Raw genomic sequence first — 24,261 nt, 5'->3', positions numbered from 1 at the left:
TTTGTTGAGAAGAAATGATTTTAACTTTTTTACCGTGATCTTTCATGGGGAATATAAAAGTGTTCTACACTCCAATGCTGCTTGAGTAGCAGCTGGAGAATAGGCTTCCAGACTTTCCCAGCTGGAAGTTCTCAAGAGACGCATGGCTATCCACCCACTCATTTAAGTTGGTGTATTTTTATTAAAGTGTGCAAATTATTAATTTTCAAAATTATTTCCTTAAGGGGGAATGTATCACATAGTTGTTTACCTGAAATCACATTCAATCAGTATTCTTTTCTACTGATACAGTAATATTCTGCTAATATTGAAATCTAAATAATTCACAAATTTATATATTGAAATCGAAGTGTTTGGTTTTGAAATAATGGCACATTTGTAAGCGTGTTTTTTGACATGTAAATCAACTCAACTAGAATGCCTTTGAGCTGCTATCTTAGAGCCGAGAGAAGTTCCGCTTTATTTTCGCTCTTGGCGCGTTTTACCATAGAGAATTTTCAAACAGATCGCAAGAATCCTAATTTCTGGTGGTCATTTGGGCAATGGCGGCACCTGGCGGTGGTGTGCCGTTGCGTGGCGGAAATCCGTGGCGCCATCAGCCATCGAATGCTCGGAATGGATTCCTGGGAGCTCGATCGAGATTGAATGCGGGCACATTCCGGCAACAGCAGCAGCAGCAGCGAGGATTTCAAGTGATAACGGCAGCTACACGACTGTTCACAGAGAGCGGAAGCCGATGGTGAGATTGCGTGGTATAGGGTTCTTGCCTCCTCATTTTCTTGTTTCCTCGCAGCTGGCCCCGTGGAATTCAATTCCAATCTCAGCATTGTCTTGTATCCCGATCCCAAGCTCCGCGCGAGGAACATCCGCATCAATTCCTTTGATGATAATCTCAAGAAGCTTGTCGATGAGATGCTGGACGTGATGTACAGGTATGTTCTTCGCGAATTTCATCACTGCCAAACGCTGGCATGCTTTGTTTTCTTGTCTTCTTTTCTTTTTTGCCAGGAGAGATGGAGTAGGCTTGTCCGCTCCACAAGTATGCGTCAATGCCAGGCTCATGGTCTTTAATCCCGAGGGTGAAAGAGGCAAAGGCAAAGAGTACGTTTTTGTGAATCCAATGATTGTCAAGTTTGGGAAAGAGCGAGAAGCTGATACTCTAGAAGGATGCCTACCTTCTTTCGGCGCTCAGGCTAATGTCGAGGTACTATTCCTTCGTACATAGAGATTCTCTTTTATAGCTTCCAAGTTGAAAACGGAGCGCGTAATCGAACCGAGCATCTTCACAGGAGACGAGCGGAATCAAACTTAACAGTTTGTTTTCAACCGACTTGGGACGAGGCAGTCCTCTTCTCAAACCCCTCTTCCAGATTCTGCAAAAAAAGCCCGACATGAGGGCACATACAACTATGGAATCTCTACAGGCAAAAGTACCAAAAGTTCTTGTCCAATTGAGTTCAGTGATTTTGGAGTCGGCCACCTTGATGTTTGCACAGAAAAAAAAAACAAACGAGACATTACCTTCAGGTGATCATCCTCATGTCGGAAAGTTCGAGCAGTCCAGCCCTGAAGGCACCGGAAATTTCAGCTGGCGAAGAACAATAAGCCTAAAACCGAATCCAACCGAGTGGTGAGTGCCTTGCTTTTATTTCCATCGTTGAGGATGGCTGGAAGCTGAACCTTTTCTCAAGAAGAGAGATATTCTCCAGGTGCTTTAATTCACGCAAGATACTCGAGCAACGTTGCGGCAGAAAGAAAGTGCAGCGCTCCGGGTGAGGAAGTGGTCCGAGTTGTTTATCACGGAACAGAGGTGGCAGCGAAAGTTCCGAAAGATCAGCGTCCGGAATCGGCAGAAGCAACTAGACGGCCAGGACGTTGAGATCGGCGTGGAAGGCTAGCAGGCAAAGTAAACAGTGTGGGCGCTAATCTCGTGTTTTTGCAAAAACTTGCAGGAGGATACGTGCGGGATTGAAGTTTCCGCGGTTGCCGAGTTGTTTCCAGAAAGCACTCTATAAAATCCTCTTTTTGGTAAGGAGTTTTGGTAAGTCGGAATTTCATGTTTTAAAGCTATCCTCTTATTCTTCTCTTCGCTCTTGAACTTCGACATTGTGAGGCTTTTTCCAGTATGGGCACTCGTGTCGCAGATGATAGATGCTATCTCGTAGCACACTATACGAGCGTGTGGTCGTACCTGTGGCCTCACATCTCGCATTCTTTGGAAGTCGGGAGTGTGAACTTCGATTGGAGAGCGAGATTTTCTCTGTTTATGCTCCGGAGCGTGAGGTCTGTCTCTCAACCGCTGAAGCACTTTGGAAGATGGGTGGAGAAGGCAATTAACCTTTGTGCATCCAATGGAGGAATTCTCAGGACCTTGTATACTCTTTCGATGGATCCACAAGGTAACTAGAACTGATTTCACGGTGTTGACTTTTGATTGTGTGCTGTTCTTCCAGGGCTTGTTGATCCTTCCGAGGATTCGGAGAGCTACCTAACTTTCAACGGCCACATGGAACCAAGAATCAGCCTCCTCCAAGCCCCTTCGTCTCAGCGTCTGTGTCTTTCATGTCCAGACTCCAAAGTGGTAGCAGATGTTTGTGCTATGGCGTCTAAGGTTGCGTATGAGAACCCGAAGTTCATCGAATTTGTCGTGAATCAGAATTGGAAGGTAAGTCCAAGCCTTGCACAACCTCTGACTCCATCAGCTTCTCCTTTGCAGATGCATCTACTAGGAACTTACAACTGTTGGAACGGTAAGAGGTCGCTATTCAGTTTCATCTGACGTTGCCCTCACCCTTTCATGCTACAGAGTTTCAGAAAAAAAACTCGACTCAAGCATTCATCTTTGCGGACCGGGAAACTGATGCTGGAGCCATCGTTCTTGCCTTCCGGGGAACGGAAGCCTTCAATGCATACGACTGGTGCACAGACTTGGATTTCTCCTGGTACGAACTCCCGCAGCTCGGCCGTGTCCATCTCGGATTCCTCGAAGCTCTGGGCCTGGGCGACAGGAACAGGATGCAAAGCTTCCAGAGGTTGAAGCAGAACATCTACGAGAACTCGAGGACTCCGTTGCCACAGACTCCAACATCTGGATTACCCGACTTTGTCCTCAGCGATGAGACGAAGCTGCTCGCATACGACCACATCAGTGCGGAGCTCGTCACCATCCTCCGGAACCACAGAAACGCAAAGCTCTACATCACCGGTCACAGCCTCGGCGGCGCTCTGGCGACGCTCTTCACCGCCATGCTCTTCTACAACCGGGAAGAGAATCGAGTCTTTTACAACACCGAGGACGACGTTGCCAGGAGGCTCGCGGCGCTCTATACGTTTGGCCAGCCCCGCGTTGGAGACAAGAGCTTTGCGTCCTTCATGGACACCAGCTTAAACAAGCCAACCATGAGGTACTTTAGAGTTGTCTACAATAACGACATGGTAGCTCGAGTTCCCTTCGACAACTCTTTGTTTGGCTTCAAGCATTTCGGGAATTGCTGCTACTTCACTTACAACTACACCCTCCAGGTACTTTACTTCGAGACACTGCTCTCTGTGTAGGATCCATATTAACGTTCTGCACAGATCCTTCCGGACGAGCCATTTCCCAATTTCCTCTCCCCGGTTTACATGGTGCTGTCCCGGCTTTACGCGCTGTTCGAGCTCGTCCAGAGCTTCTTCATGAGCTATAGATATGGCGGGGAGTTTAGTGAGACGAGGTTGTCCACTGTAGCAAGGATTGCAGGCTTGCTCGTGCCTGGGATCGCCGGGCACAGCTTGGTGAATTACATCAACTGCGTCAGGCTGGGGCCCGACCATCTCGATCCGGCGTGCCTGCAAAACACGGAATGGGATAAATCCCAGTAAGCATCGCAACTTCGTACATGTCAAATAAAACTTACACATGGTGTCATTCAGAAAATATAAAAAATGAACACAATTACATTGCCTTCAAAACTGAATGCACAATGGAATTCTCTCTATGGAGACAGGGCTATTACTGGTGAAAGTGCAAGTATGGAATGAAACCATGCAATTTATCCTTACCACCCAGAAAGGAACCATAGACAAAGCACTGATGATCGACTCTATCCACCTCAACTATGAGTTCCACAAAAGATGGTGGCATGACTGTGTGGCTTGGACTGCTTGTTGCAATCAGATGTCCTCTATTTCTTTAACTACAGCTCTAACTCTACAATATCTTTCCACTCCAAGATTGCCACTTGTGCAAGGAGTGCTTCCAAGTTGAAAATGTTCTTGATGACTGTCAAACAACATTGATTCAAACATTCAATCCCATGGTTTTCAGAGAAATGGATTAAATGGAAAAGAGGTCATCACACAGTGCCATCCACTTGTCTTCTTCTACCAATCTGATCGGGCATGCCGGCTGTGACTTGCCTGTGGCATTTGGAGAGCAAGATGTCTCAAAGAACTGCGACAAACAAGCTCATTCTTTGGAGGCTAGAACGTCCATGAAGGAATTGCCTCTAAACCCAAGCTTACAAGAGCCATGTGGTAATACATTGTTAAAAGTTTTTATATTTTAAACAAATATAGTACTCAAGTCTAGGCTATATAATATTAATATATATAAAGATAAACCAATCTCTCATATAGCTAGTGGCTTATCATAATTAAAGAATTAATTATTATTATTTTCTTCTATATATAAAATTAACTTTATATTCTATTTAAAATTCATTTTTAATGTCTATAATTTTAGTTCTTTTTATTTTAGTTATACATTGCAGAATTGTATTTGGTAAAATAGATATAGATTGGGGTAAAAATAATTCACTTACTGAGGAAGATATTAATATAATTGTAGGCCACATTAAAAGACTAACACTAAAATTACATGAATCTCATCCTTATCCACAAAATTATATTGATACTAATTTAATAGATATTAATGGGGGAGGTGTTGTTATAAGAATTCAACATTTAGCTGAAAGTACTCCATATTGTTCTACAGGAATTTCAACTGGAAAACCAGTTTTAGGTGGTTCTCTCCAAAAGTCAATAAATGAAATAATTAAAAAGGTAATAAATGATCTATTGCAAGCTCTTTCTAGTGAATGTAGAATTGTGTTTAATAATTATCTTATTCGATATATATTAGTATCTCATTGGAAACCCTTAAATTATTTAGAAAATATAAATATGATTTTTAAATATTTTGAAAATTGTGATATTACTCTGACTACTTTAAGTGCTGGTTTCTCTGATCATATTTTATATAAAGGTAAATTTTTACAATCCCCAAATCGTATGAATGTACTATATATCAAAATGAATTGTAAACTTGCATTTTTTTCTGGAAAAACTAATTTATGGGAATCTCCAAATAATGAATATTTTGGAGAGTGTTTTTTAGATCTGCAAAATGATGGAAATTTAGTGTTATATACTTCTAAACTAAATGTATTATGGTCTCCCAATACATATTGTTATGACAAACCAAACTGTTTACTTTTAACTTATATTACAATTGAAGATAATTGTAAACTGGTGAGTTACTTGACGACATATCCAAGCAGAGATTGGTGGACATTAGATTATTCTAAACATATTGGCTGCTTAAGCTAGAATTGTCCTACTGAATAGAAAATAATTTGCTTTTCAAAATGCAATAATATTTACAAGAATTGAAGAATCCGTCCTCTTCATTCCTCTTGACCTTCAGAACTAGCAACCAAGGGGGACATGACTAGAAATCATGTGGGCTTGCCCGTGCAGGTTCAAATCCCATCTTGATTTTCTTCATTTTCTTTTAATCACCTTACTTTGTTTACACATTTTGTACAAGTAAAACACACAAAAGTAAAGAGACCAAAGTAACTAGTCCACATCGTCCTCAGTTTCTTCATCATCTTCAAACACTTCATCGTTCCCCCCTGCATCGTCCATCAGATCATCTCGCCCCTCGTCTTTGGTCTCCTCGCTATCTTCCTGGATCTCGTGCTTGATTATCACTTTCCTCCCCACCAAGTTCGTCTCCACCACCACCATCTCCTCCTTGACATGCCCCCTCTTGAGATGGAGGTTGAGCTTGTACTCGTAGAAGTAGTGCTTGTCACAACCTTTGTAAGGGCATGTGAATGGTTGACTGTCGCCAGTTGCTGCTGCTGCTGCTGGTTGTTAGAGAAAAGCTGGGAAGGGACTTGATGTACACTCATTCTCTTCTGAACAACAGACATGATCTGAGTAGCATCTGAAGAATTCCAGGATGTACAAACAGCAAGACACAAGTGACAAGGCAACGACAACGATGGTGATGATGGCTTACTGTCGTGAATGTGACTTCGGGTATTGAAAATTATATGTCGGCTAGTCCTTACGGACACTCTTACCTTACTGCCACGATGGCAGGAGGTCGGTATTGCTGGTTTCCTTTATCAGCCCTTCTTAAGTGGATCAATGAATCATCTAAGTTCGTAGCAAGTACCTTTTGTGTCGCAAGAGCCAAGGTTGTTGGAGAGCTTTGAAGCACGGTGGACACTTGCTGCCATAGCTGCTCTAGATCTTCTCCTGGAGCTTGAGCGGGCTCCTTCGTCTTTGAATCTCTCGAGTTCTTCGTCTTGACTTTCGTAAAGCTCATGATCTTGTGCCAGAGATTTGTCCCTTGATCCGCATCCTTGTTTCCAACTTCCTCACCACAGCTGCTGCTGCGCGCATTCTTCTCCAGAAGCTTGCCGGCCCTCCTGCGAATCCACTCTGGATAATCCCCGCTCTGGAAACCATCCGGCGGAGGAGCCAAGCCGGGAAACAATGCATGCGACGAAGAGAAGTGACACGCTGTAGTGTTCGCAAGCTCGGTGTGAAAGTTCTCGTAGTAGTCTTCCATGGCATAGTAAACTGGACTTTGCATTTATACTTGGCCGGATGAGCATAAGGAAGGAATTTGTAAGTGTCTATTTAACTGAGCATACTCGGCCTGGCTTGTTAGTTCTCTTTTGCTCTATCTTGCACTGGCTTGACAAAAACCCTCACATATTGAGACTAGTCCCTCAATATCGCTAGATGATAGCTTACCGTGTTTGCCAAACACCCTCACTATCATGCCCTTTGTGTTAGTCTCATTTTGGTCCTAAATGCTATTTATGGAAAGTGTCCAAATTTGCTCATTTGGCATATCTACGGAATGTAAAGATTGTCCTGAACACAATGGTGTTCGTCCTGTGTCCAAATTCGCAATCTAGCGCCATTCCATATTTAGTAAGTTTCGAACTTGTCCCAGAGACTAACTCCTGATACTAAGGGAGGCTTGGGTGAAAGCCCAAAGCGTGTGTTCCTCAAAGGAGGGGGGGGGTGTGTGCTGTGGGGGGTTCCAAATGTATAGTAGGGATAGTGGGTAGGTTGGGCATGGCTGACCAACCTGAGGCATAGTCTAACTCTCACTTGCATGCTTGTCCTTGTTCTGCATTCGGCTTGGGTCTAAGCCCAAGTTCCATTCCATGCTAGCTGGTGGAGTACCCATGTCCTTGCGTTAAGCCATTGGTATGCCGAAATAGCACTAGACTCCGTTTGGCTCCGTTTTGCGTGCTGGTCTTGGCATTGGGATGCTAGTTGCTCCAGGACTGTTCCAAGTCGCTCCGGGCTCCTATTCCTTCGCTCCATGGGCTGTATGTCCAGGAGTTGCTCTGTGGTCCGGTTCCGTGACTCCTTGGCTCCATGCTTGGGAGTTTGGCACCGTTCCTTCGTTCAGTGGCCCAAGGCCCTAAACCTCGGGTTTCGCACCACTATCCTTTGGACACGTGGCATGTGTCACATGGCATAAAGAGGGTTTAGGTTCCGCTTCGTGGTGTTATTCTATGGTGAATCACTATAGGATAAAGGGTCAAAACCACGTGCGCTACACTTACCTTCTTCTTTGAAGGAAACAGAAGGGAGGAAAAAATCTGCCAGCATCAAGTCTTCATTGTTTTTGCAAGCGCGATACGAGTTCTAGTGGCATTTCCCTCAACCAATAGACATCTAACTTGCTTAAGGTGCTCAATCAAATCAATCTCCTCTATGGTATTCATATTCTCTCTAATGGGTTTAGCGAGAATTAAACCAAATAAAGGGAGAGAACCACCACAAGTGGTCTAATAATTCTTTAAGTTGGAGAGACTATGTTCCTTAGAGGATGGGCAAGATGTAGTGAGCCTTCAGTATCAAATTGTTGACAAATATTGGTTAAATATCAAAGATGAAAAATGGTAATCTATGATGGGTTTATTTTATAAAATGGTTTATCATTCAATAAGAACATCGAACTTTGTATATGGGTGGTGGAGTTGTGAGACATAAATCCCTAAGCCCCAAAGTCAACTAGAAGGGGTGCCACATGGTAGTGGTTGAAGCGAAAGTCCAATAAGCATAACATGAATGGATGAAAGGCTTCAACTTGGAAACTTGAAAATAGGAGTAGAACTCGAGGGATGAGTACGAAAAAATTGGTGAATGAGTCTCTAAAAAGGGATATAAAAAGTCCAAAATGAAGTCTAAGATGGACTTGAGATGGAGTCCAAGATGGATCCGAGATGGAGTCCAAGATGAATCCGAGATGGAGTTCAAGATGGACCTGAGATGGAGTCCAAGATGGACCCAAAATGGAGTCTGAGATGGACTTGAGATCAAGTTCAAGATGGACCCGAGATTGAGTCCGAAATGGACCTGAGATGGAGTCTAAGGTCGAGTCTGAGATGGAATTTGAGATTGAGTCTAAGATGGACATGAGATGGAGTACAAGGTCAAGGCCGAGAAAGAGACTAAGACCAAGACCAAGACTAAGTCCAAGATCGAGATTAAGTCTGAGACCAAGATTGAGTTTGAGACCGAATTCGAATCCAAGTCCGAGTCCGAGTCTAAGTTTGAGTCAAATAGTGAAAGCCCAAAGTGTTTGTCTCCCAAAACCCTAGGGGGTTTGGTGAGCTCCAAAAGTATAGTAAGGGGGAGGACTCCAATGGAGTCAGTTTGGCCAAGAAAGGCCACTGTGACTAAGGAAGGTTATACTTATGTGTTGGGTGATGATATAAGCATTAACGAATCTAAGGTTAAAGTAAATATAAATAAATAAACAAGGTAGCTTGGTGAAATGTTCAAGAGCCAACACTAGCTCCCTTAAGAAAATTAAATGGTCAATGCTCTTAATCCAAATATGGGTAGCACTATTGTAGCGCATGTGATCATGGGATGAGATTTGGATATACTGTCACCGTGGATCCTTGGAACCTTGGGGGATAAATGGGGATAAAATAGCCACTAAGGGCTCTCTCATTAAACAATTGCCCCTTTTCCAGTTAGCTTAAGGGGAGAGAGATAAGGTGTGCTACAGTTGGTATCAGAGGAAATGGCACGGGTTCGATTCCCATTGATTAGTGGCTACTTAAAAGTATAATATACCCTTGAGAAAGGTATATTCCTACCCCTAAATTTGAAATCGTACGTATTGGGCATCCGTGCGTACGTCCTTCCTCTTGTGTGGTGTATCCACGGACGAAGGTATCCACTGTGGGACTGCGGTACGGGTGGATGACTAGTTGCCTCACATGGAATAGCTGGTCTACACAATGGAAGGATTGATAGATTGAGTACGAAAATGGAGGTGCTGGTTCCCCTTGGCTCAGTAGGGGTTGCTAGTCAATAGTCAATGAGGACATTGACATCTCTTAAGGGGGGGTGAGTGTAGCGCATATGATCATGGGATGAGATTTGGATATACTGTCACCGTGGATCCTTGGAACCTTGGGGGATAAATGGGGATAAAATAGCCACTAAGGGCTCTCTCATCAAGCAATTGCCCCTTTTCCAGTTGGCTTAAGGGGAGAGAGATAAGGTGTGCTACAACTACCTACATAAAGAAGGGTGTTTCCCATGTCTTCTAGCATTTTAAAGATGTTAAGGTGTGGTCGTGGGATGATCACTCATAGATAGATAACCTAGTCTTTGAGAGATGGGTTTGTGATGTAGGTGGTTTTTGACCACCAATATAACAAAGGTGAATGGGCATGGCCTTAGCATAATGGTTTGATATCTTAATAATACCTTTGAGTGTCAATTATGGGATTAGATATGTGGAGCACTTGGACCAAGTGTAAAGACTAAGTGGCATAAATGCCATTTACGGGGCTAGCATGTTCTAAGTCAAGAATAAGACATATGGAGGTGGTGACCAAGACTCAATCAAGTGGTCAAAAGTATGGTTAAGTAACTAAAGTAAAATTAGAATTATTCAAAACAATCTGGGAGTGAGTTATATAATAATAGCATTAGGAGTTTGTTGATCCAAGCCAACACTTCAAATTGCTATTATAGTGCCTAAGTTATCTTTGAAAAATCACATGTTAACCAAAACCACATGAAAACATATATATGGATGAGCATGGTTTACACCATATAGTATAATTATGCATGTCCAACTAGTGTTTTAAGGGATTATTGAAATTTGATATTGCTTTTACATTAGGATAGTTTTAACTCTGCACAAAGTAAGATCCTAGCTGCAGGGACGACTTTTCTTTAGCCGTTTCTGTAAGAGTTAGAGCTTCTCTTCAAAGAAGGTGTGGGAAGTCATATATAGTTTTCCAGGAGGTTTTGAGTATTGCTAATTATGCTAAATCAAAGAGTTATTTATGTGAGTTTTGAATTCAATCATTTTGTATAATGCAAGATTTTCAAGATGTCAAATAGTGATAAAATTAGATATAGGAGATGCCATTAGGAGACAACTAATGTTAGTATTTTATTTAAATTCATAAAGCTACATAAAAGGATTGAAAGAATGGTGTTTGAAAAATTATAACTATAGAGCTTGATGGTTTACGAGTCAATCTAAGAGAAGTACAATAAAATAAAGGGATTCAAGGAAAGTCATTACTATTGAAACTAAAAATACATATTTATAACTAGATATTTTTCTTACTATTTTTGTAACTTGTTTTTGCAGGCTCTATATTTTAGAAGCATGCATCATGGAACCAATACATACTCTTGCAATTAACAACTGCAAGAAAATCAGTAAAGAGATTTTTAGAGTCATGATTAAAATTAAAACAAAGGTAAGGATGATGACTATTCACTCACCATTTTAACAAGATGATATAATGTTAACCACCATAAAATATTTTTCTTGGCTCATGCAAATGAATAAGGTTTTCTTTCAATGGTATACTTTATATGTGATAGCTATATTGGTTGGAGATGCCTTGATAGAATAGTTGAGGCTCATATTAAATATTATGACCATCTTCTATAAGCCAGAGATTGACATTTGAGACCATATGGACAATTAAAGCTATTGAATGGCAATTCATATATGTCTATATTAGAGTAATATTTGGGATAAATCTCACTGATAACATCTTTATTTATGAAGAGCATATAGTGATAAAAGTGAGTTCCAGGTTTTGTATGAAATCCCCACTAATTGAAAATAACATGGTTGAAACATCATAAGAGGTGCAAACTAATTTTTGGTATGATTTTTACTTAAACTTTTTTTTCTACAGATCATTCTTCAAAAGTATGAATTTTCTAAAGATCAAAGAAACTAATAGGCTACTACCACTAGAAAGTCTGAAGAAGATCTTAGGATCTTACTTTGTTACACTATAAATAATATAAAAATTGTGCCCTTACAACTTATAGCCTTGTTGTCGAAAGAAACAAGAGATCCTTAGCTTATGTTTACAAAAAACTAAAATCATTGTTAGCCATTTAATACCAATGATTACAAAATGTAGAGTTATTTTCGGTTTGGAGGGGAACTCATAGAAAACAAAAATGGCCCCATCTTCGATGCCAACACAAATACAATTTGAATAATTTAAATATGTTAAACTATATAGTTTTTATTATAGTTTTGGTTTGCTTAGAGTAGTGTAGAATATACTTTGATATTCTAGGATATTCTACTACCTAATGATTGTTATTCACTTAGATTAATCTCGTATTTGTAATTTTATAGATATAATTATAATTTATAAACTTTTCTAAATACTTCCTTGTATATTCTAGTTTATTTAATGGTTGATATGTAATAAGATTAGTCTTTATTAACTTCCAGTTAATCAATTATATTATTAAATAATAAGAAATACTATTAAGCAAACCAAATGTTGCTGCATGCAACATGCAGCAAGTTATTATAATTTTACTTATCAGAAAATTTATATTAATGAGACTTATTTAATAGCAAAGTAGTATAAGAATTCTAATTACAATGTTTAAGGCACTTTGTTTCTGTTTTTGTTTCTTAAATATCACATTTTTAGAGGTAGGCTAGAGGTAGATAAATACACTAGATGGCATATTTTAACTCTTGATTTTATGCATTCTGATCATATATATAATCTTCCTATTGGGAGTTTGCTGAGGGAAGTTTATATTCTCCCTCACTATAACACTTTTTGGTGGTGTTTTTATATAATTTTAGATATGGTTTCACATCAATTTCCAGAAGTATTTTCCAACAACAGCAATATAAATTTTAGTTGAGGACATAATAGGACTTTAAGGAAGGCTTGCCCATATTGTGGAGGTTACATTAATGCAAACTATATAGATCAAATTGTTGGAGAGCATTGATAACGAGTACTTACCTAGCAAATGCTGGGTGGTTTACAAAGAGGTTTAATATATAACCTCTTTATAGATAGTGTTAATTGTAAAAACAGAAGGATCTTGAGGAAGGAGGTGGCCTTGGTGTGTGGTGTTTTGAACTTTAATTCCAAGTCCATGTGGTGATATGCATCTTGATAAAGCCTCATAAAGTTGCCCATGAGTGAAAACTGGGTGGTGCAAGTAAACTCCAACTCGGTCAAATGTCTGTCTTTGGCATTTGGAGATTGTTAAACAGTAACCCAAACGAATTGGAAATTGTCGTTTGGACATTTTGAATGGAATTTTTGTATTTGATGGTATTAGTGTGATACGTGGGATAAAAACTCTTGTCCCTTTAAATTGCCCCATCACAATTTCACAATCTAAAACATTTGGTAGTGCATTTTTCAGGATGAAACATGTGCCGTTGCATAGTCCTACTGATGGAGACATATTTCTTAGGAGGATAAGAATAGCTCCTTGTTTGAGAGAGAGTTTATGTGGTGGGAGACCAGAAGGTGTGATAGAATTTAGTACTATTATAGTGTCTAATATTTATTTTAAAATTAGAGTTCTTATTTTGCTTGTAAAGTGAAAGTAAATCAAATGGTAAAGGTGAAATTGAAGGTAATATAACTTGGTTATTCTGGCAACATATTGAAGAGTTTTCATCTTTAAAATGCAATGCATTACAAAAAGTACAAACAAATGATAAACTACCAATATTAAAATTTATTATGTTAAAGTCATTATAAATGCTATGGCTTGCTAGTGTGGTATTCATGGGTGGGAGTGGTGGATTTAATATTTCTTGATATATGTAATTGTCATAATGACATGCATGTAAGGTTCCAAATGCTTCTGAGTGTCCAACTGATTGCTGTATATAATCATTATCATGATTAATTTTGGTGTATAGAATCATTATCATGATTATTTTGAACAGTTATAGTATGTGTATCATGATCAATCATAGTTTCAGAGGCATCTAAATCTCCATTAGATTGTTTACTATGTCGTATGGTTCTCAAAAGATGGCAGAGGCAAGGCATTTTCAGTCACTTCAATTATAGGTTTGATTTTATATATATATATATATATATATATATATATATATATATATATATATATATATATATATAGATTTATGCAGAATAGAAATGCAGACTATATATAAATTTCACAACTATGTAATGATCTGAAAGGAAAATATTAGACTTTTGCAAAGCACACTCAAGAACAACAAAATAACTCCAATGTTTTGTTTACCAATCTCTGCCTCATAATCCACAGCTTTGCAATTTTGAGCTGCAGCCCCAAGTGCTGCTCCTACGCCAGCATCAGGTTACCTGGCACAGCATCGTTGAAACCGGCCCTCAAACTCTCGGAAACTGGAACTAAATTTTAGATTCAACAGAAGCAGTATCGGATAAAAAAACAATCTCATCATAGAATACAAAATCTTACCGGCTGCCCATGGCATCAAAGGCTGAAATGCAAAAAAAAAAAAGAGAAGCGTAGCCTAGAACAGCTACTGCCTGCGAGAGAAACCAATCCATCAGTCGCAAAAACGAATCAAAAAGGAAGAACGATCGAAGAACCAAGGATAAGAAGTAAAAAACTCTTGAAAGGAACCTGGAGTGCTGGAGATGGCACTGCTGCTCTAATTACATCGGCCATGGGCCATTGGCAATCGAATTGATGAGTGGCAGACGAATTTTTTGGAGCCCTAGGAGTGCATGGTGTAACACCTGTCACCACGCCCTCTTCCCTTCCCGGCCACGCGTGCATCCTACCCATTGGCCGCCACAACATTGAGCCGATATTCCTGCTAACCATGGCCATAGGCCCTGGCTCGAGCCTGGGCTGGCCTCCCCTTCCCGAGGACCATGGCTTCTGAGGCTGCCCCGGGCCTGGGATCGGATGGCTGCGGGGGTGTGGGTTCTTTGTTCTTATTATTATAGATGTTCCAAAAAATTCATACTTGAAAGATCCATCTTGCAATTCTTAGTGAATAATATTGAGTTTTTTGTTTACTTACATTGGCAAGTAAACACTTTCAAGGATGGATGAGTTAAAGACATTGCAGTTTGATATTGGATAATATAGGCTTATAATAAACTGGGTAGATTATATGACATGAATAATTTGATCAAACTATAATCTATATGAATAATTATATAGCATATAAACTCTAGAAAACTATTTTGATAACAATGTTTCAGTGAAAAATAATTTATTTGAAAAACTATACACTATCTTATGTATGAAAATGAAAATTTATACATAATGCTAAAATTATTACCAAAAGGATAAAGGTGTGTTTGATCGCTTCGTGGAGTCTGGACAGTGGCTCCAGTGACTTGGCTTGTGACATGCTCATGGTCAAGCTCTATTGCAGTGCAGGCCTGTGGAAGGAGCAATCGCTCGTTTTGCAAACCATGGCAGCCAAGTTTGGCATTTCCTGGATTGTCAATGGACAAGCAAACAGGTGGCATTGTAGTGGCTACACTCAATCCTCTTGAGTAGTGACCAAAGGGATCGGCAGTGCAGCGTGGGAGTAGAGAGAAGATCGAGGTATAGTTTCAAGAGATCGCAAAAAGATCTTTACATATACTTCCAGCACAGCTATCAAAAATTGGAAAACCTGAAAACACCGACATTTCTCAAGTGTTTATCGTTGGCTGAGCACCTAAGTCATCTCTAGGAGGCACTTGCGTGCGTTCCACGCATGGAGCGCATCCTGGGGACTCCAGTTGGTGACTTGACGACCAACAAGAGTCTTGAGCATGCCATCGTAGAACCTCTTTTGCCCCCCTGGCAAGCTCCGCTTCACCGCCAAGGGTAGGCATCTTGTTATATACCCTTGTACCGTCCTGCAAGTCTGTCAATACCAAAGCGCTTGATGAAGAAGCGGCCAACCGGGTGAAGACCATTGGGGATTCTCATCTTGATCTTAGCGAAGTCCTTCTTCCACGTTTCGAAGTTGTTCTGTAATTCGGTGCGGGTGAAGCTTGGAGTGAATTTCTTCGGATTCACCTCCATCTTTTCTTCCGGGAACTCTGCGCACACGACCACAAATAGCTAGACGGGCAGCCGTTTTTGCAGTCATTTACCTTGCAAGCTGGCCTGATCAACCTGATGGTTCTCCACCCAAACGAAACCATCTATTTCCAGGATTCCGTAATACCAGTCATCCTTGTCACCGGCCTAGAAGACGATATGTCAGCGCTCATGATCCAAGTGACTAACTATTCTTACCATGATGGTAACTGGCGGTCTGTAGCTCTTCGGACGCGCTGCTGTCTCCAGGAGTTCCTATATGGCGTACATAGCAGGCTGAGAGCGTTGCTTTTGAAATCCAACGTCACCTTGAGCCGCAGGCCACGAAGCGTGTAGCGTTTAGTGTACACGTACATCTGAATAGTGCCTCGGAGAAGAATTGCTCGCAGACTGAGGTTTTATCAGCAGGTCATCTGTTGAAGAGTCCAAAGACTCTCAGAGTTGGGAAGGTTTTCCGCGTCTACCTGGGTCTCCTGTCTTCCTTGTCAACCTCATACTGGAGCACAAAGTCCGCTTTTTTGTCAGATGGCGATGACGGGGGCTCCTTTTCAAGTTCACGGGGCCTTGTAAAGCGGCCAAGGTTCCGTAGCATCCTGTCCAGTATCGGTGCGACCTGCATCTCTTCTTTGCAATCACGAGTAGGCCACATCACGAGTAGCTTGTTGACGCAATGAAGAGCCTGACATCTCCACGGCAGCAAACCTATCGTATGGCATCTGATGCTTGATTTTAACTTTTTTACCGTGATCTTTCATGAGTTTTGTTTCCTAATGGAGGGGAATATAAAAGTGTTCGACAAGATGAAATTCCGGGGCTCTTTTGGACTGTGCTCAGGATATGTGGAGAGCAGAAGAGACAGGTAGTGCTAGAGGTCCTACCTGAATTGGAGAACCATATTGAAGTGGCCGATGCTCCAATGCTTGCTACTTGCTTGAGTAGCAACTGGAGAATAGGCTTCCGGACTTTCCAAGCTGGAAGTTTTGGAGAGAAGCGTGGCTATCCACCCACTCATTTAAGTTTTTATAAAGTGTGCAAATTATTAATTTTTTCCTTGTCAGTTTACTAGGGGGAAGTGTATCACATAATTGTTTACCTGAAATCACATTCAAATACTTATCAATCAGTTCTTTCAAACATTCTCTTCTGCTAATGTCAAGATACAGTAATATTCTGTTGATATTGAAATCCAAGTAATTCACAAACCTATATCTTGAAATCGAAGTGTTCGGTTTTGAAATATAGATAAATTCTATAGCACATTTGTATAAGTCAACTCAATTAGAATGCCTTTGACTATCTTAGAGCCGCGCTTTGTCTTGGCAAATTTTACCATACAAGCAGCCAATATAAAACCTTGCAAGAACCCTAATTTCTGGTGATTTGGGTAATGGCGGCAACTGGCGGTGATGCCGTCGCGTGGCGGAAATCCGTGGCGCCATCGAATGCTCGGAATGGATTCCTGGAAGCACGATCGAGATTGAATGCGGGCACATTCCGGCAATAGCAGCAGCAGCGAGGATTTCAAGTGATAACGGCAGCTACACGACTGTTCACAGAGAGCGGAAGCCGATGGTGAAATTGCGTGGTATAGGGTTCTTGCCTCCTGATTTTCTTGTTTCCTCGCAGCTGGCCCTGTGGAATTCAATTCCAATCTCAGCATTGTCTTGTATCCCGATCCCAAGCTCCGCGCAAGGAACATCCGCATCAATTCCTTCGATGATAATGACGTGACTTACAGGCATGTTCCTTGCGAATTTCATCACTGTCCAACGTTGGCATCCTTATCTTTCTTTTCGTTTTTGCCAGGAGAGATGGAGTAGGCTTGTCCGCTCCACAAGTATGCATCAATGCCAGGCTCATGGTCTTTAATCCCGAGGGCGAAAGAGGCAAAGGCAAAGGGTACGTTTTGATCGTCAAGTTTGGGAAAGAGCGAGAAGCTGATACTCTAGAAGGATGCCTACCTTTTTACGGCGCTCAAGCCGATGTCTAGGTACTATTCCTTTGTACATAGAGATTCTCTTTTATAGCATGCGTCTTTGTTTCCAGAGACCGATATCGATCCGAGTTGAAAGCTCAAGACATCAACGGGAAGAAATTTGGTACCGCCTTCAGGGGCTGGACTGCTCGAATTTTCCGACATGGAGGTAATGTCTCCTTTGTTTTTTTTCTGTGCAAACATCAAGGTGGCCATGGTATTTGTTCGCACAGGGTGTCCTTTACATCGACCAGATGACTCCAAAATCACTGAACTCAATTGGACAAAAACTTTTGGTAAGAGATTCCATAGTTGTATGTGCCCTCATGTCGGCTTTGTTTGCAGAATCTGGAAGAGGAAGAGGTCTGGGACGCCTCGTCCCGATGCGGTTAAAGACAAACTGTTAAGTTTGATTCCGCTCGTCTCCTGCGAAGATGCTCGGTTCGATTACGCGCTCCGTTTTCAACTTACCGGAAACTTCAGCTGTCGAAAAACAATAAGCCTAAAAGCGAATCCAACCGAGCGGTGAGTGCCTTGCTTTTATTTCCATCGTAGAAGATGGCTGGAAGCTGAACCTTTTCTCCTTTTCTTTTCTTGTGTGATATTTTTTCAGAGTTGCTTGCCACGATCCCGTGCCACACGAACTACCATCTGAAAGCGATATGGCCGACCTTCATATCATCCTGGTTAACGTTGAGAAGAGAATCAGAGCACTGACTGCCTCCAAAACTACATCGGTGAAAAGGCCAGAAGAAGTGCGAGTCTTCCGGGCGAAAAAAATCCTGGCCGACCTTGTGTCTTTTTGAAGGTGTCATGCTAAAAAATGGAGGTGGTTCCTGCCAAATTAATCAAAGTTCTTCAAAGGAAAAAACGTACTTGGGAGTTTACTTTGAGAGATCTGATTTACTGACTGCTGCTCTCTGCATCCACATTGAAGAAGCCCCTAGCTGTTGTTTGATCTTGTTCTTGTAGAAGAGCAAGAACTTGTGGCGTAGTTGCTTCTGCTGTCCTTTCTATATCCTCGTTGCACAAGGAAGTGGTCCGAATCTTCCGGATGTTTATCACGGAGGCGCGAAAATGAGGACATGTCCGGGAAAGCAGGTGTATCAACACAGGGAAGGCCGAGTCGTGACTCAGGAATTCAAACGCAACAACAGAGGTGGCAGCGAAAGTTCCGAAAGATCAGCGTCCGGAATCGGGAGAAGCAACTAGACGACGGCCAGGACGTTGAGATCGGCGTGGAAGGCTAGCAGGCAAAGTACACAGTGTGGGCGCTAACCTCGTGTTTTTGCAAAAACTTGCAGGAGGATACGTGCGGGATTGAAGTTTCCGCGGTTGCCGAGTTGTTTCCAGAAGACTTATCACTCTATAAAATCCTCTGTTGATAAGGAGTTGTGGTAAGTCGGAATTTCATGTTTTAAAGCTATCCTCTTATTCTTCTCTTCGCTCTTGAACTTCGACATTGTGAGGCTTTTTCCAGTATGGGCACTCGTGTCGCAGATGATCGATGCTATCTCGTAGCACACTATACGAGCGTGTGGTCGTACCTGTGGCCTCACATCTCGCATTCTTTGGACGTCGGGAGTGTGAACTTGGATTGGAGGGCGAGATTTTCTCTGTTTATGCTCTGGAGCATGAGGTCTGTCTCTCAACCGCTGAAGCACTTTGGAAGATGGGTGGAGAAGGCAATTAACCTTTGTGCATCCAATGGAGGAATTCTCAGGACCTTGTATACTATTTCGATGGATCCACAAGGTAACTAGAATTGATTTCACGGTGTTGACTTTTGATTGTGTGCTGTTCTTCCAGCGCTTGTTGATCCTTCCGAGGATTCGGAGAGCTACCTAACTTTCAACGGCCACATGGAACCAAGAATCAGCCTCCTCCAAGCCCCTTCGTCTCAGCGTCTGTGTCTTTCATGTCCAGACTCCAAAGCGGTAGCAGATGTTTGTGCTATGGCGTCTAAGGTTGCGTATGAGAACCCGAAGTTCATCGAATTTGTCGTGAATCAGAATTGGAAGGTAAGTCCAAGCCTTGCACAACCTCTGACTCCATCAGCTTCTCCTTTGCAGATGCATCTACTAGGAACTTACAACTGTTGGAACGGTAAGAGGTCGCTATCCAGTTTCATCTGACGTTGCCCTCACCCTTTCATGCTACAGAGTTTCAGAAAAACAACTCGACTCAAGCATTCATCTTTGCGGACCGGGAAACTGATGCCGGAGCCATCGTTCTTGCCTTCCGGGGAACGGAAGCCTTCAATGCATACGACTGGTGCACAGACTTGGATTTCTCCTGGTACGAGCTCCCGCAGCTCGGCCGTGTCCATCTCGGATTCCTCGAAGCACTGGGGCTGGGCGACAGGAACAGGATGCAAAGCTTCCAGAGGTTGAAGCAGAACATCTACGAGAACTCGAGGACTCCGTTGCCACAGACTCCAACATCTGGATTACCCGACTTTGTCCTCAGCGATGAGACGAAGCTGCTCGCGTACGACCACATCAGTGCGGAGCTCGTCACCATCCTCCGGAACCACAGAAACGCAAAGCTCTACATCACCGGTCACAGCCTCGGCGGCGCTCTGGCAACGCTCTTCACCGCCATGCTCTTCTACAACCGGGAAGAGAATCGAGTCTTTTACAACACCGAGGACGACGTTGCCAGGAGGCTCGCGGCGCTCTATACGTTTGGCCAGCCCCGCGTTGGAGACAAGAGCTTTGCGTCCTTCATGGACACCAGCTTAAACAAGCCAACCATGAGGTACTTTAGAGTTGTCTACAATAACGACATGGTAGCTCGAGTTCCCTTCGACAACTCTTTGTTTGGCTTCAAGCATTTCGGGAATTGCTGCTACTTCACTTACAACTACACCCTCCAGGTACTTTACTTCAAGACACCGCTCTCTGTGTAGGATCCATATTAACTTTCTACGCAGATCCTTCCGGACGAGCCATTTCCCAATTTCTTCTCCCCGGTTTACATGGTGCTGTCCCGGCTTTACGCGCTGTTCGAGCTCGTCCAGAGCTTCTTCATGAGCTATAGATATGGCGGGGAGTTTAGCGAGACGAGGTTGTCCACTGTGGCAAGGATTGCAGGCTTGCTCGTGCCTGGGATCGCCGGGCACAGCTTGGTGAATTACATCAACTGCGTCAGGCTGGGGCCCGACCATCTCGATCCGGCGTGCCTGCAAAACACGGAGTGGGATAAATCCCAGTAAGCATCGCAACTTCGTACTTCGTACGCACTTAGACATCACAATGTCAAATGAAATTTACATTGTTTTTATTCTACGTTTTTTTCAGAAAATATATAAAATGAACACACTTACATTGCCTTCAAAACTGAATGCACAAAGGAATTCTCTGTATTGAGACAGGGCTATTACTGGTGAAAGCGCAAGCATGGAATGAAACCATGCAATTTATCTTTACCACCCAGAAAGTAACCATAGACAAAGCACTGATGATTGACTTTATCCACTTCGATTATGAATTCCACAAAGGATGGTGGCACGACTGTGTGGCTTGGACTGTTTGTTGCATCAACTTGGAAGCACTCCTTGCACAAGTGGCAATCTTGGAGTGGAAAAATATTGTAGAGTTAGAGCTGTAGTTAAAGAAATAGAGGACATCTGATAAATGTTCCTGATGACTGTTGAACAACATTTTGGTTTTTAGAGAAATGGATTGACCATGCCATCTAAACCCAAGCTTATAAGAATGGTGCCATGTGGTAATACATTGGTAAAAGTTTATATATTTTAAAAAAAATAAAAAATAAAAAATAATATTACTCAAGTCTAGGCTATATCATATTAATATATATAAAGATAAACGAATCTCTCATACAGCTAGTGGCTTCTAAGTTGTGACAATCACAAAGTTATATCATAATTAAAAAATTTAATTTTTGTTTTATTTTCCTTATATATAAAAATAACTCTAAATTTTATTTGAAATTCATTTTTAATGTCTATAATTTTAGTTCTTTTTATTTTAATTATATATTATGGAATTGTATTTGGTAAAATAGATATAGAATGGGGTAAAAATAATTCACTTACTGAGGAAGATATTAATACAATTTTAGGTCACATTAAAAGACTTGCACTAAAATTACATGAATCTCATCTTTATCCACAAAATTATATTGATACCGATTTAATAGATATTGATGGAGGAGGTGTTGTTATAAGAATTCAACGTTTAGCTGGAAGTACTCTATATTGTTCTACAGGAATTTCAACTGGAAAACCAGTTTTAGGTGGTTCTCTCCAAAAATCAATAAATGAAATAATTAAAAAGGTAATAAATGATTTATTACAAGCACTTTCTAGTGAATGTAGAATTGTGTCTAATAATTATCTTATTCGATATATATTAGTAACTCGTTGGAAACCACTAAATTATTTAGAAAATATAAATATAGTTTTCAGATATTTTGAAAATTGTGATATTACTTTGACTACTTTAAATGCTGGTTTCTCTGATCATATTTTATATAAAGGTAAATTTTTACAATCCCCAAATCGTATGAATATACTATATATCAAAATGAATTGTAAACTTGCACTTTTTTCTGGAAAAACTAATTTATGGGAATCTCCAAATAATGAATATTTTGGAGAGTGTTTTTTAGATTTGCAAAATGATGGAAATTTAGTGTTATATACTTCTAAACGAAATGTATTATGGTCTCCGAATATGTATTGTTATGACAAACCAAACTGTTTACTTTTAACTTATATTACAATTGAAGATAACTGTAAACTGGTAAGCTACTTGACAACATATCCAAGCAGAGCCTGGTGGACATTAGATTATTCTAAACATATTGGCTGCTTAAGCTAGAATTGTCTTATTGAATAGAAAATAATTTGCTTTTCAAAATGCAATAATATTTACAAGAGTTGAACTCTTCATTCTTCTTGACCTTCGCCAAGGTGGACATGACTAGAAATCATGTGGGCTTGCCCGTGCAGGTTCGAATCCCATCTTGATTTTCTTCATTTTCTTTTAATCACCTTACTTTGTTTACGCATTTTGTACAAGTAAAACACACAGACCAAAGTAACTAGTCCACATCGTCCTCAGTTTCTTCATCATCTTCAAACACTTCATCGTTCCCCCCTGCATCGTCCATCAGATCATCCCGCCCCTCGTCTTCGGTCTCCTCGCTATCTTCCTGGATCTCGTGCTTGATTATCACTTTCCTCCCCACCAAGTTCGTCTCCACCACCGCCGCCTCTTGTATCCTCGTCATGCCGCTCGACGTTCCTCCTCCTCCTCCCGCTGCCACCGTCTTCTTTCTCTTGGCTCGCGGCGCCGCTGTGGATGCCGGCCTTGAATTTCCTCCTCCTCCTCCTCCTCCCAGCCTCATCTTTCCCTTCCCGGGCCCCCGGACCAAATGCTCCGGATCGCTGCCATCGCTAAACTCGTCGCTGCCGTTGTGCTCCACCATCTCCTCCTTGACATGCCCCCTCTTGAGATGGAGGTTGAGCTTGTACTCGTAGAAGTAGCGCTTGTCACAACCTTTGTAAGGGCACGCGAATGGTCGACCACCGCCGGTTGCTGCTGCTGCTGCTGCTGCTGCTGCTGTTGCTGCCGGAGAAGTCTTTGAAGTGTCCGACTCTAGCGTGAGTGGCACTTGTTTCCCATCCGGCAAGAGCTGCGAGAAAGAAAAAGAGAGCGCGTTAGAGTCCATAGAGATGAAAAACTCTACCTTGTCATGGTGAGTCTTCAAGTGACCACGGAGTTTGTACTCGTGTGCGTAGCGCTTGCCGCAGTCTTCGTATGGACACGTATGGTAGTTCTCGCCGGTGTGCGTACGCATGTGTGATCGCAGGTTGAAGTCGAGAGAGAATGCCTGGAAGAAGTGTCGAGGGGAGAAGAAACAGTAGAATCAGTTTGCAAGCGAGCTTTTACCTTGCCACAAAACTTGCAGAGAAAATGCTTCTCACCGGTGTGTATAAGGAAGTGTCTCTTCAGCTTGGAGCTGTCCACGAATCTCTGTGGACACGCAGGACGAAGAAAAAAGAAGCATTTTCTAGAAGAGCATTAGATTGTTGAGCGAGAACGTACCTTGCCACAACCATCGTAGTGACAGATGAATTGCTTCTCTCCATGAACATGAGCGTGCTTCCGCAGTGCCGGAGCCTCGGTAAAAACTTTGCCGCAGTTCTCGAATGTGCAAACGTAGACGATCTCGTAGTCCAAGTCGGCGTCCTGGTCCAGATGCTTCGTTTTCATGAGATTCATCGTATCATCTGGAAAGAAAACCAACCATCAATCGTCAAAACACGAAACAAAGACGAGCAAGGAGGAGTTACGAGGAAAATCTGGAGAGAATTCGCTCACCATTGATCCATTTGAGCAGCCGGCACTTCCCAGTGCTCAGCACAGTGTCTTGCGGGACCCTGGAGCACCAAGAAGACGAGATTGGGAGCTCACAAACGCTGGAGAATTGGAGAGACAAGGATCAACAACAAGAATGCGTACCACTCCTTGAACCACTTCTTAGCTGGCTTGCGCTTGGGATGATCGTCGCCGCCGTCCAGCGCCGGCGGCGGCTGGATCATCTGCGGCATGCTCGTCCCGGGCACGATCAACAGCTCCCCGTCCATCAAACCCTAGAAA

At 42.0% G+C, this 24,261-nt stretch overlaps 5 protein-coding genes across 8 annotated transcripts; 3 read left to right on the top strand and 2 right to left on the bottom strand.

The window, feature by feature from the left end:
• The first annotated feature begins 542 nt into the window (after positions 1–542).
• On the top strand, positions 543–2,084 carry LOC112349127 (peptide deformylase 1B, chloroplastic-like). The gene is made up of 3 exons (XM_024682918.1): positions 543–651; positions 794–932; positions 1,009–2,084. The coding sequence occupies exons 1-3, from the start codon at positions 543–545 to the stop codon at positions 1,223–1,225; spliced, it is 465 nt and encodes a 154-aa protein (XP_024538686.1). The 3' UTR covers positions 1,226–2,084.
• On the top strand, positions 1,560–4,075 carry LOC9658135. The gene is made up of 7 exons (XM_024683200.1): positions 1,560–1,630; positions 1,710–2,399; positions 2,454–2,665; positions 2,717–2,750; positions 2,807–3,522; positions 3,580–3,857; positions 3,913–4,075. The coding sequence occupies exons 2-7, from the start codon at positions 2,126–2,128 to the stop codon at positions 3,926–3,928; spliced, it is 1,530 nt and encodes a 509-aa protein (XP_024538968.1). The 5' UTR covers positions 1,560–1,630; positions 1,710–2,125; the 3' UTR covers positions 3,929–4,075.
• A 1,734-nt stretch (positions 4,076–5,809) lies between these two features.
• LOC9658132 (zinc finger transcription factor YY1) lies at positions 5,810–24,261 on the bottom strand. Of its 2 annotated transcripts, XM_024683204.1 has the most exons (7): positions 24,124–24,261; positions 23,983–24,041; positions 23,707–23,891; positions 23,551–23,634; positions 23,348–23,491; positions 22,865–23,293; positions 5,810–6,006 (listed from the first exon to the last, which is right to left on the bottom strand). In XM_024683204.1, the coding sequence occupies exons 1-7, from the start codon at positions 24,246–24,248 to the stop codon at positions 5,842–5,844; spliced, it is 1,191 nt and encodes a 396-aa protein (XP_024538972.1). In that variant the 5' UTR covers positions 24,249–24,261; the 3' UTR covers positions 5,810–5,841. The 2 variants fall into 2 exon arrangements, with proteins under 2 accessions (XP_024538972.1, XP_024538971.1); XM_024683203.1 differs by lacking the exon at positions 5,810–6,006 and having other exon boundaries at positions 22,609–23,293.
• Positions 13,733–14,493, bottom strand: LOC112349210. 3 transcript variants are annotated; one of them, XR_002993323.1, is made up of 4 exons: positions 14,224–14,463; positions 14,056–14,126; positions 13,858–13,985; positions 13,733–13,786 (listed from the first exon to the last, which is right to left on the bottom strand). XR_002993323.1 is itself a non-coding variant. In XM_024683219.1 (3 exons), the coding sequence occupies exons 1-3, from the start codon at positions 14,431–14,433 to the stop codon at positions 13,934–13,936; spliced, it is 327 nt and encodes a 108-aa protein (XP_024538987.1). In that variant the 5' UTR covers positions 14,434–14,493; the 3' UTR covers positions 13,783–13,933. The 3 variants fall into 3 exon arrangements, 2 of the variants coding, with proteins under 2 accessions (XP_024538987.1, XP_024538986.1); XM_024683219.1 differs by having other exon boundaries at positions 13,783–13,979; positions 14,224–14,493; XM_024683218.1 differs by having other exon boundaries at positions 13,783–13,985.
• Positions 19,037–20,956, top strand: LOC9658133. The gene is made up of 5 exons (XM_002978146.2): positions 19,037–19,381; positions 19,436–19,647; positions 19,699–19,732; positions 19,789–20,504; positions 20,562–20,956. Exons 1-5 carry the CDS (start codon positions 19,108–19,110, stop codon positions 20,841–20,843), a joined length of 1,518 nt encoding a protein of 505 aa, XP_002978192.2. The 5' UTR covers positions 19,037–19,107; the 3' UTR covers positions 20,844–20,956.

Source organism: Selaginella moellendorffii, unplaced genomic scaffold (assembly GCF_000143415.4).
Source record: "Selaginella moellendorffii unplaced genomic scaffold, v1.0 SELMOscaffold_36, whole genome shotgun sequence".
Classification (NCBI taxonomy): domain Eukaryota; kingdom Viridiplantae; phylum Streptophyta; class Lycopodiopsida; order Selaginellales; family Selaginellaceae; genus Selaginella; species Selaginella moellendorffii.
The sequence above is the reverse complement of the archived record's forward strand: the minus strand, read 5'-3'. Positions and strand labels throughout refer to the sequence as shown.

Bases quoted from the DNA above. Each gene is read 5' to 3' on its own strand.
- LOC9658135 (XM_024683200.1), top strand. From the start codon at position 2,126: ATGGGCACTCGTGTCGCAGATGATAGATGCTATCTCGTAGCACACTAT. The intron at 2,666-2,716 runs GTAAGTCCAAGC...TCTCCTTTGCAG, and splicing joins TCGTGAATCAGAATTGGAAG to ATGCATCTACTAGGAACTTA. The intron at 3,523-3,579 runs GTACTTTACTTC...CGTTCTGCACAG, and splicing joins CTTACAACTACACCCTCCAG to ATCCTTCCGGACGAGCCATT.
- LOC9658133 (XM_002978146.2), top strand. From the start codon at position 19,108: ATGGGCACTCGTGTCGCAGATGATCGATGCTATCTCGTAGCACACTAT. The intron at 19,733-19,788 runs GTAAGAGGTCGC...TTCATGCTACAG, and splicing joins AACTTACAACTGTTGGAACG to AGTTTCAGAAAAACAACTCG. The intron at 20,505-20,561 runs GTACTTTACTTC...CTTTCTACGCAG, and splicing joins CTTACAACTACACCCTCCAG to ATCCTTCCGGACGAGCCATT.
- LOC112349127 (XM_024682918.1), top strand. From the start codon at position 543: ATGGCGGCACCTGGCGGTGGTGTGCCGTTGCGTGGCGGAAATCCGTGG. The intron at 652-793 runs GCACATTCCGGC...GTTTCCTCGCAG, and splicing joins TCGATCGAGATTGAATGCGG to CTGGCCCCGTGGAATTCAAT. The intron at 933-1,008 runs GTATGTTCTTCG...CTTTTTTGCCAG, and splicing joins ATGCTGGACGTGATGTACAG to GAGAGATGGAGTAGGCTTGT.
- LOC9658132 (XM_024683204.1), bottom strand. From the start codon at position 24,248: ATGGACGGGGAGCTGTTGATCGTGCCCGGGACGAGCATGCCGCAGATG. The intron at 23,892-23,982 runs GTGAGCGAATTC...TTTTCTTTCCAG, and splicing joins GCTGCTCAAATGGATCAATG to ATGATACGATGAATCTCATG. The intron at 23,294-23,347 runs GTAGAGTTTTTC...TCTTTCTCGCAG, and splicing joins TGAAGACTCACCATGACAAG to CTCTTGCCGGATGGGAAACA.
- LOC112349210 (XM_024683218.1), bottom strand. From the start codon at position 14,433: ATGGCCATGGTTAGCAGGAATATCGGCTCAATGTTGTGGCGGCCAATG. The intron at 14,127-14,223 runs GTTCCTTTCAAG...TTTCTCTCGCAG, and splicing joins TGCCATCTCCAGCACTCCAG to GCAGTAGCTGTTCTAGGCTA. The intron at 13,986-14,055 runs GTAAGATTTTGT...TCTAAAATTTAG, and splicing joins TTTGATGCCATGGGCAGCCG to TTCCAGTTTCCGAGAGTTTG.